Below are 11,881 nucleotides of genomic sequence, written 5' to 3'. Positions count from 1 at the left end.
ATCATCATATCATCACCAAACAGTGAGAGTTTGACTTCTTTTCCAATTTGTATCCCCTTGATCTCCTTTTGGTGCATTTTTGCTCTAGCTAAGACCTCAAGAATTATATTAAATATATATAGAAAGAGTGGACATCCTTGTCTTATTCCTGATTTCTGTGGGATTGCTGGGAGTTTCTCTCCGTTTAGTTTGATGTTGGCTGTTGGCTTGCTGTATATTGGCTTTATTATGTTTCGGTGTGTTACTTGTAGCCCTGCTCTCTCTAAGACCTTTATCATGAAGGGATGTTCCACTTTGTTGAAAGCTTTTTCAGCATCTAATAAGATGATCATGTGGTTTTTATTATTCAGTTTGTTTATATGGTGGATTATGTTGACAGATTTTTATATCTTGAACCATTCCTGAATCTCTAGGATGAAGCCGACTTGATCATGGTGGGTGATGGTTCTGATGTGTCCTTGGATTTGATTTGCCAGTATTTTATTTAGTATTTTCGCATCAATATTCATGAGTGAGATTGGTCTGTAATTCTCTTTCTTAGAAATGTCTTTCTGTGGTTTGGGTATCAGTGTAATTGTAGCCTCCTAAAAAGAGTTTGACAATGCTCTTTCTATTTCTATTGTGTGGAATAATTTGAGTAGTATTTGTATTAGTTCTTTTTTGAAAATCTTGTAGAATTCTGAGCTGAAACCATCTGGTCCTGTGCTTTTTTTTTTTGGTTGGGAGGCTTTTGATGACTATTTCCATTTCTTCAGCTGTTATAGATCTATTGAATTTGCTTAATTGGTCTTGATTTAATTATGGTAAGTGATATTTATCCAGAAAGTTGTTCATTTCCTTTAAGTTCTTCAATTTTGTGGAGTATAGGTTTTTGAAATATGACCTGATGATTCTCTGTAGTTCTTCTGTGTCTGTTGTTATATCCCCCTTTTCATTTCTGATTTTGTTAATTTGGATGTTCTCTCTCTGCCTTTGGTTGGATTGGATAAAGGTTTGTCTATCTTGTTGATTTTTCTCGAAGAACCAAATTTGTCTCATTGATTCTGCGTATTATTTTCTTTGTTTCTATTTTGTTGATTTCAGCTCTCAATTTGATTATTTCCTGCCATCTAGTTTTCTTGGGTGAGTTTGCTTCTTTTTGTTCTAAAGTTTTCAAACATTCTGTTAATTTGCTAGTGCGGGATTTCCCCAGCTTCTTTATGTAGGCATTTAGTGCTATGAACTTTCCTCTTAACATTACTTTCATTGTGTCCTATGAATTTGGGTATGTCGTGTGCTCATTTTCACTGAATTTTATAAAATCTTTAATTTTGCTTTCTGTTTCTTCCTTGACCCATTGATAATTTAGGTGAGCATTGTTTAATTTCCATGTGTTTGTGGGCTTTTTGGAATCAGTATTGCTGTTGACTTCTAGTTTTAAGCCATGGTGATCTGATAAGGTACCTCGGGTTATTCTAATATTTTTAGTTGCTGAGGTTTGTTTTGTTACTGAGCATGTGGTCAACTTTTGAGAAGTTTCCATGAGGTGCCGAGAAGAAGGTATATTCTTTTTTGTTTTGATGGAATATTCTATAGATTTTTGTTAAGTTCATTTGAGTCATAACAACTGTTAGATCCCTTATTTCTCCTTTCATTGAAAAAAGAACCTAAGTTTTATAATGAGCACTGTACAACTAAATAATATTCCATAGCATATATGTACCATATTTTCATTATTTTCAGTTGAAGTTATCTATATTGTTTCTGTTTTAGCTATTGCAAATAGAGAATTAATAAACAAGAATAAACATATATCTCTGCAGTGAGACAAGGACATTGAAAATACTATAGCTATTTAATTATACTTATGCAGGTAACCATCACAGTCTTTAGGGTTGTTTAAGTTAGAACTTGAGCTCACCATACAACCACTTCTGCTTCTCATGTCAACTTAAACATAGAGAGTAGACACATCATTCTTCTTGGAGTAACTGAAACCAATATATTAGCAAGCAAATGAGGTTGTTTTACTCAGCCATAGCAGGCAGCACTCTGTCTAAAATACTGGACACATCCTTATCCCACTTACTATTTTCACATTCAAAAACATAAGGAGGAAGAACATGAAAAAGGAAATCAGGACCACGAGGGGTGCGATCACCCACTGATACAAGGGGACGGATCTAAGGAGAGTTCACCAAGGCCAGTGGGACTGGGACTGAACGAGGACGCAATCCAACCAGATTCTCTGAATGTGGCCGGATTCTCTGAATGTGGCTGGCCCGGAGTCTTTCTGAAAAGCTATTGACAATGACACTGGGACTTGTTTCCTCTGCATATACTGGATTTTTGGGATCCAGTCTGTCTGGATACTCACCTTCCTGGACCTGGATGGAGGGGGGAGGAACTTGAACTTCCCACAGGACAGGAAACCCTGACTGCTCTTAGGGATGGAGAGGGAGGAGGAGATGGAGTGGAGGGAGTGGGAGGGTGTTGGGAGGAGGGGCGGAAATGGAAACTTTTATAATTTAATAAACTTTGGAAAAAAACATAAGTTAATCATCTCTATGAGCCCAATAAGATTAGACCAATAAGGATTAAGATTTCTAGGAGTAGAAAGTTTGTGTTTTATTATTATGATTACAGAACTTCATCAAAAAGATGAGTGCCAAGTTCAGTACTACAATGAAGGAAGGAATTATAAATGTCATCAATGGTTTCATGATTCATGCTGAACTCATAGAATAGGGCATTAGGAAATAATCTCACATAAAATGACACAGGTTGGGGTAAGGTTGGTAGTAGGTACAATTATCGTTTTCATAGAAGCTAAGAAGGCAAAATGTATAAATAGGCAGAGGAATGCAAACTGTGTTTCTATTTGCTTGAGGAAGCATTAAACATGCCATCTCTCATTAAATTCCTGTCCTTTTCATTGGCACACATAGAAATTTTATTGATAAACTTCAAACTTTTCCATAAGTTTGGGTATATGTTCTAAATAATTTTGCAGGTACTCAGTTATTTTGAATTGAGATGCTGTATTTGGAAGCCATTCCTGTGTGTGTGTGTGTGTGTGTGTGTGTGTGTGTGTGTGTGCGTGTGTGTGATTTCTTATGATTTTATTCTACTTAAAACGACTGTTGGAAGAAGAGTTGACTTAGTCACTAAAGGTTAGCATCATAGCCAAAACTTACAAAACTATCCATGATTTCTTGAGAAAATGTTTCTTGTAAACAACACTTTAAATCATTAGTAATGAAAGTAATTCCTTATTACTTGGGGTGGTTTTCTAGTCAGAGTTTTCATTTCTCCCTCTGGCAAAGTGGGCTCCCTCAAGCAGAAGTCTACTCATTACCTGAGTGGATATGCATCTTTCCACTCTTTTTTGATTTTTTAGTGACTGAAATATGTTTATTCATCTTGTTTACTGTTGCTTTCTAAATTTTATATTTTCTTCAGTAGAGGAAAGAGTGATAAGTGACTATAAATGTTCTCCACTAGAGATCACAGAATTAAATTGATTCTAGAAAGGTCATAGGTAATTACAATGTTTTTAATGAGTGGTAGTAGATCTGGATTCCTAAGAGATACATGGCCCCTAAGGCCTAGAAATGTCAACAGAGTGGTGTGAGTAAGGATGGAACATATAGGCAATGAATAAAAGAGGTCAATAGATCTTGTGCCTGTAAATAAAATAAAGGTAAGGATACTGAACTAGAAACTTTGACTACCCTCAGAATATCTGGGTAAATTCAGGAAAATAAGTTGATATATTACTCTGAATCAAAATGAATTTCCAGTGTGGTACAGAGCAGTTTTAGAGGTATGATAACATTCTTCATTTCTGTCTCCCAAGACATCTCCACATTGGGAAAGTATTTGTTTCATGGACATCGTAAAATTACCTTCATATTGATGTATTCATTATAATTACTCATTCTATAATTTTTTCTCAATTTTACACCTCTTCAACAGCAGAGCGGTGCTGCTTGATAGAGTTCTCTGCTGTAATATTGAACAGTTGTTGGTACATAGACTTGTGTGGTATTAGCAAACTCTGAACAATGTACTACCCATGGTTATGATCATTTTTTGTTGCACAAGCTCACAAGTCTGTGTTTTAGCGGTAGCATCTATGACTGATCCTAAGTGCAATCCATCAAGAAAGACATTAATGTCATGTGTATGTTCATGTAAAAGTACAAGAAGAGCTACACATTCAAACTCAATGCTTCTACAGAGTCTAAAAAATATGTAGTAGTATCAAACATTAGAAACATATTACTTTGGATTTTTATTTGCTGTTTAATTTGAGAATGGTTGACAGAATACCTAAAGACACTATGTAAGTTCATTGGCACATCAGTGATAAGAATTGATGTTGATTTCTCAGTCTTCTGATCTTTGTACACATGCCTATCTAAGACAAAAAAATACTGTTAATTTACAGAAGGAGAAACTGGGCATGGTGGAACATGCCAATAATGCCAGTGTTTGAGATGCAGAGGCAGGAATGCTGCATGTTTGAGGTCATACATAAGGAAACCATCTTTATATATGGTCTATGATATTTTCCTGCACGTTTTCCTCCTCTGCAGTGCTAATACACAATGTCTAAGCAAGTAAATTCTAAATTCATCTGTGTTGAACACTGTCTGTCTGTGAAGTTACAAGCATTCTGATTTTGGTATAGTGTTAGAGAAACTTGATGCTTCTTTTTTGTCAGCTTTGAGACATCAAAGGTTCAGTCAATGTTATGTGAAATCACAGAATAATGTGTGTGTATGAGTGGTGTGTGTGTATGTGTGTGTGTGTGTGTGTGTGTGTGTGTGTGTTTATGTGATCTCTTGCATGTGAGTTACAACACAAACTGCCCAGTGTTAGAGACTGCTAAGGCCAAAGTTTGAAGAACTGTCTAGAAGTTTTGAGTCTCTCTGGAGAGTGGAGGATTCAGACTTGTATCTAAGGCAAAATATGAAAACCCTTCTAAAATATACTGTCTTTTACTTCTAATTCTTTCATCTGATTGTATGAAGAAAATCCCCTTATGAAGTGTTAGTTACATTACTCAAAGTCTACAGATTAAATGTCATTTTTGATTGCCTTCATAGCAACTAGTATTTTTCAAAAATAAACATGATGCTTAACTGACATGATGCATAAATTAACCATCACATACAATATAGATATCAGAGGAATAATTCAAGTCAAGTTTCCAAACTAATTTTGCTGCTTTTTTATAGTTCATAAAAATTTTATCTTATCAATGACATTTTTGGATTAAAGTACATGAATATTATTGGGAGTCGTCAGTATTACTGAGGTGTGATTAAAAATGACTAACCCTAATGTTGTAGAAATGCAACATTAGATCTATGATACTCATTATAGAGTGTAAAATTTAGGATAACTGGTCAAGTTTTTCAATTATAATTGGGATTTTTTACCTTTGAAATTAAAAAAAAAGTATAACAGTTTGAGAAGCATGTAACAAATGCTCACTGCCCAAATTCATGCAATGGGTCAGGTATTGACCCTAGTTGGAGATTAGGAATGAATGCAAACGGTCAAATGAAATAAGCTCAAGTGTGACCTTTCTTGCATATAGTTTACCATTGATGGGAAGATAGGTTAAAACAATTATCAAAGTATTAAGTGCATGGAATACATATTAGATGTAATGGGACATGGGTGAAGGCCTCATTGATATGGGGAGACAGGGTAAATTTAGTTGTTTATGTGTTGCATAATATGCCTTACATGTGAATGTAGATGAGCAAGATGAAAGGGAAAGAAAGAGGAGGAAATAATAGGCAAGTGGAGAAGAAACTCGTAAATTGGAAGGTAAAGAGTTTTACTTCAGGACTGATAAAGAGAGAAGTTCAAGTGTCAATGTAAGTACATATAAGGAAGGATATACCCTTGGTGCACATGAGATAATGAAACAGCATTAGTGTACAGATAATGAAATGAGGTTTGTGTCCCTGACAGGAGCTTTGTCCTTATCCTCAGAGCAACAGTGGTAATCTGAAGAATAAATCAGACAATAGATAGTGGAACTCTGGTGTTAGAATACCAATGTAAATGAAGAAAGTTAAAGGAAAAGAGAATGGTCAGGAGACATGGGAACGTGGATATGAACTGAGTCTGCTTCTGTATTCCAGTAAAGACAAGATGGGATCCTCATATATGAATATATTCTCGCAGCAAGGGATGGATGAAATAAAAGGTGAATGAAGATGGATTCTATATTAATTATGAGAGCAGTTCAAATTAAGGAAAATAAGTGGATTAAAATTCATAGACTTCTGACTCAAAGTGAGTCAGAATTTCTTTCACTGTACTATGGGACACTGGAGAAGAAAGAGAATGAGGAATGCTTTAGAAGACAAAAAATTGAAAAGACAACTTTCACTTGGGGCTTTTGAGTTTCTGATGCCTGTCACACATGCAATTGAGGGAAGATTATTAGTGAAAGTGAAGCAAACATCTGTATGTTACAGAGACGTGGATGTCTAAGTTTGAAATAGTAATGTAAAGCATTAGAGCATGTGAGATTCCTTTGAAATTTATATAAAATTAGGATGGTAATGCTCATCCAAACTCTTCAGGAACATCAATATACTATGTAACCTAGAATAAAGTACAAATAAACAAACTACAGTTACCAATGATGTGCTGACAATAGGAGAGAGAAGCATTAGTTCATTTTGTATCTCTGTAGAAATGAATAGAACTGTTTAAGAAAGACTGAAAAATAGAAATCTCTTAAAAAAATCTGAGAAAATCATTTGTGATGGCAATGATTACAGATATTTAGAATTAGAGATTATTATTACAATAACTGTCAAATCTATTTTTGTAGAATATATATCGTGAATCTACATTCATTTATATTTTGAATTTTTAGAGACACTGGTGTTTTTTCATTAGGATTGGAGAGGAAAAATTACAATGAGCAATAAAACTTTTACCTCTCAGTTCCTCCTCCGGGGCCTGCCCATCCCCCCAGAACACCAGCACCTGTTCTATGCCCTGTTCCTGGCCATGTACCTCACTACTGTCCTGGGGAACCTCATCATCATCATTTTCATTCTACTGGACTCCCATCTCCACACACCAATGTACTTGTTTCTCAGCAACTTGTCATTCTCCGACTTCTGTTTGTCCTCTGTCACAATGCCCAAATTGTTGCAGACCATGAAGAACAATGACCTATCCATCCCGTATGAAGGTTGTCTGACACAAATGTACTTCTTAATAGTTTTTGGAGGCATGGAAAGTTTCCTTCTTGTGGTCATGGCCTATGACCGCTATGTGGCCATCTGCTTTCCCCTTCATTACACCAGCATCATGAGCCCCAAGCTCTGTGTGTGCCTGGTCGTGTTGTGCTGGGTACTTACCATACTGTATTCCATGTTGCATACCCTACTCCTGGCTAGATTGTCGTTTTGTAAGGACAATGTGATCCATCAATTTTTCTGTGATATATCTGCCCTGCTCAAGTTGGCCTGTTCTGACATTTATATCAATGAACTAATGATATTTATCTTGGGAGGGCTTTTTAGTGTCATTCCATTCTTACTCATCCTTATGTCCTATATAAAAATTGTTTGCTCCATCCTAAAGGTTTCATCTGCTCGAGTTATCCACAAGGTCTTTTCCACCTGTGGCTCCCACCTGTCTGTGGTCTCACTGTTCTATGGGACACTTATTGGTCTCTACATATTTCCATCAGCTAATAATGATACTGCTAAAGATACTGCCATGGCCATGATGTACACAGTGGTGACTCCCATGCTGAACCCCTTCATCTACAGTCTGAGGAATAGAGACATGAAAGAGGCCCTGATAAGAGTCCTTTGCAAGAAGAAAATCTCTTTATAATGGCAACTCTAATATTTACTTAAATATGTCTAGTAAATATTTTGGTATTGATATTACAAAATGTATCTCTTAAATGAGACAAACATTCAATAGCATACTAGAAACAAATTTTTCAAAGTAGTTCAGTTAAGAAATGGGACCTTAGTGACTCAGTGGTGCCATCCCCTGTCTTTAATGTGTGATTCTAGAATATCATTAGATAAGAGCCACTGTTTTATCAGATCTCCATACTTTATATTACAGTTATTCCAAGATTTTGTGATTTTAGGCAAATTTCTGTGTTGGTTGGAGTACACTTTTTAAATATTAACAAATTATATTTAATAATATTATATTGATGCTCAGTAATCTATTTCTACTTATGTATTCTTCTATCATCCCAATGCATTCAAGGTTATTCCCTATTTTGTCTTCTATTAGATGCAGTGTATAGTTTACGGTTGAGAACTTGATTCACTTGGTTTGAAATTTATTCTGGGTGATAAATATGGATTTATTTGTGTTCCTCTACATACTGACATCCAGTTATACCAGCACCATTTGTTGATGATGTTTTTTACTTTTTTTGTTGTATATTTCAGGTGTTTGTATCATAATTTAGGTGTCCACAAGTGTGGGATTTATGTCTGGATCTTTGGTTCTATTAAATTGATCAACATGTTTCTTTTAATGTTGATATCATGTATTTCTGGTACTATAGCACTGCGCTACAGGTTCAAATTAGTGATGGATATGCCTACAGAACTTCTTTTATTTTTAAGACTGTTCTAGCTATCCTGGGGTTTTTTTGGTTTTGTTTTTTCATATGAAACTGAATATTGTCATTTCAATTTCTGTAAAGAATTGTGGTAGAATTTTGATTTCTTTTGGTAGGATAACCATTTCTGCTACAATAATTCTATCAATCAATGAGCATGGTAGAGATTTCCATTTTTTATATCTTCAATTTCATTCTTTGAAGATTTGAAGATTTTGTCATACAATTCTTGGGTTTGCTTGGTTAGGGCTACACCAATATTTTTTTTAATATTGTTTGTGGTTATTGTGAAGGGTGTTTCTTTAATTAGTGGTGGTCTGATTGTATTCTGAGGTTATATCAGTTTTCTTGTATTTTTTTGCCACTTGTATTGTCACTGATTATGTGGTCAATTTGGGGGAAAAGTTCTTTGAGGGTCTGAGAAGAAGGTGTATTCTTTTGTGTTTGGGTGAAATGTTCTGTAGGTATATATTAGGTATGTTTGGTTTTAACGCCTGTGAGCTCCAGTATTTCTCTGCTTGCTTTTTGTCTAGATGACCTCTATATTGGTATTAAAAAAGGGTACTGCAGTTTCCTACTATCAATGTGTGAGGGTCTATGTATGGTTTAAGGTCTAGTAATATTTCCTTTACAAACATGGATGCCCTTGCATGTAGGGCATAGATGTTAAGAATTGAAATATCATCTCATTGGATTCATACTTTGATGAATATGAAGTGTCCTTTCCTATCTCTTTTCATTGATTTTGGATTAATCTATTTTGTTAGATACTAGACTGTTGATATTAGCTTGCTTCTTAGGTTCATTTGCATGGAAAACTATCTCCAACCCTTTATTGTGATATAATGTCTATCTGTATTTGATGTTGATCTGTCTTTCTTATATGAAGAATAAGAATAGATCCTGTTTTTACATTCATTCTGTTAGACTGTTTATTTTTATTAGGCAATTGAATCCATTGATAATAAGAGTTATCAATGACCAATAATTTTAATTCCTTTACTTTCTTGTTGGTGGTGGAAGTGGTAGTGTTTATGTGTGTGACTGTGTGTGTGTGTGTGTGTGTGTGTGTGTGTGTGCATGTGTGTTCCTTTTTTGGTTTTGGTGGTGTGAGATTATTTATTTCCTATGTTTTCATGATTGTAGTTAACCTCCTTGTGTTGAAATTTTCTTTCCAGTATCTTCTGAAGGACTGAATTTGTAGATAAATATTGATTGAAAGTTTGCCTAGGTATAGTAGTTTAGGCTGTTATCTATGACCTCTCAGAGTCTGGAATACATTCAGTCATGTCCTTCTGACTTATAAAGTTTTCATTGAGAAGCTTTGTACAGTTATAATAGGGATGCCTTTATATATTAATTGGCCTTTTTCAATGGAAGCATTTAGAATTCTTTCTTTCTAATGTAATTTTAGTGTTTTCCTTATTATGTATTGAAGGGACTTTCTTTTCTATTCCAGTCAATAACCTTCTAGTGTTTCCTCCTCTTCTTCCTATTTTGATTTTTGGATCATTTCATCTTTCAACATTTTCTTCCCTTTTAATTTCTTTGTTGTATTTTCTGGCTTGGTGTGATCCTGAACTAATTTTTCTGGTCCTCTTACATAACAATTGTATTTGTAATGTTTGTTTCTGAAATTATTAGCCAGCAGTTCTTAATCTTATTTCCACCAAACCCACAGAAAAAAGCTAGAAGAACATGCCAGTCTTTAAGAATGTCTCTCATTTGCCTTGCAAAATTCCTTATGCAGAATTTTATAGTACTTGAAAAATATGCTGTATAGTTTCTCTCATATCACAGGAATTGTAACATGCTCTAGTGTACCAAGAATTAGTTCTCTAGTCTTTTCATTTCATTCCCTTACCTTCCCCTGTAAGTTATGGTATAAAAATCTCTTCCTGTATTTTAGAATCCATTGATTTTCTCATCTTCAAGACCAGATCCTGCATAGCTTGCTGATATTCTACATGTCTGTCCAGTATGTATCTTCATGTAAGGCTCTGTGAGCCATTCAGAGTCAACACACACAACTTTGAATGTTAAATTCCATCACATCTCATCCTTGTCCTTAAATGTTTTATGATGTTACTTTATACCCAATTAACTGAGAATCTACTTCCCAAAATGTACATAACTATCCATAAAAGTAGTTAATGATTCAGAAAACTTTTAAGTTGTAGCCCTTTTCACTGAATATTCTGTTCATATTAGAGAAAAAACTCTTCATCAAATGGTGCTAGAATGTTGGATAATCCCAGTAAAAGAGAGGACTAGAACATTCTTTCTCATCATGCATGAAGACAATATACTTCATAAAAATCTATTGATCAATAAAATCAAATTGGAGAACTACATTCAAGTCTTTAATCATGGACACATAATTTTTTTTACCAGGAACCCAAAATACACTCTGGAGGAAAGACAAAATTTTCAACAATTCTCAAGACTCAGGCATCATTTGGAAAAGGTGGTAAAAAGATTAGGAAAGCCCAGGAGATGAATGACTCCAAGGAAATAATGTTCTTCAGATAAAATAGCTCTGATGCATGGATGAACCCACAGGAACTATGGCAACACACACCGGGCCTGAACCTCTTCCATATGTACTACTCTTACATTGTCCATTCATCATTTGATAGAGATCTTGACTGTTCCCATTTCCTAGCTACTGTGAATAGAGCATCAATAAACATGGATAGCCACATACCAGTCTAGTAAGACATAGAATTCTTTGGGTATATGGTTTAGGTATTAGATAGCTTTTCTAGCTTTTGGAGGCATGTTTCTACTAATATCTATAGTGGTTGCACCAGTTTTCATTCCCACCAATAATAAGGGTTCTCCTTTTCTTATATTTCACTGGCATTTGTTATCATTCACTTTCTTAATCTTAGCAGTTCTGCCTGGGGTAAGATGAAATCTCAGAGACATTTCGATTTTCATTTCTCTGATTTCTAAGGATTTGAATAGTTCTTAAAAGCTCTCTGATGCCTTATTTAAGAACTCTCAGAAGCTGATAGGATCAGATGCAGACACTCACTCCCAACATTAGGCTGAGCGTTGGGAATCCTGAAGATGACAGGGAGGTATAATTGTAGTAGCTACTGGAGCCCAGGTTTCCATGAGAGCATAGTCCATAAAATCAACTAAGCACGGCTCACAGGGACTCACAGAGCCTCAAGAGTCAATCATGGGACCTGCAAGAGTCTGTACTAGGTCCTCTGCATATGTATCATGGCTGTTTATCTTGTGGTT

The 11,881-nt window shown here is 35.2% G+C and overlaps 1 protein-coding gene across 1 annotated transcript; it reads left to right on the top strand.

Moving 5' to 3' along the window:
• The first annotated feature begins 6,936 nt into the window (after positions 1 to 6,936).
• LOC125409245 (olfactory receptor 1468-like) lies at positions 6,937 to 7,869 on the top strand. Its single transcript, XM_048448056.3, has one exon. It carries the CDS (start codon positions 6,937 to 6,939, stop codon positions 7,867 to 7,869), a length of 933 nt encoding a protein of 310 aa, XP_048304013.3.
• The last annotated feature ends 4,012 nt before the right edge of the window (positions 7,870 to 11,881 follow it).

Source organism: Myodes glareolus, chromosome 9 (assembly GCF_982192425.1).
Source record: "Myodes glareolus chromosome 9, mMyoGla1.1, whole genome shotgun sequence".
Lineage (NCBI taxonomy): Eukaryota > Metazoa > Chordata > Mammalia > Rodentia > Cricetidae > Myodes > Myodes glareolus.
This window is presented reverse-complemented; position numbering and strand designations above follow the sequence as displayed.

Excerpts from the sequence above, each read along its gene's own strand:
- LOC125409245 (XM_048448056.3), top strand. The coding sequence starts at position 6,937 with ATGAGCAATAAAACTTTTACCTCTCAGTTCCTCCTCCGGGGCCTGCCC.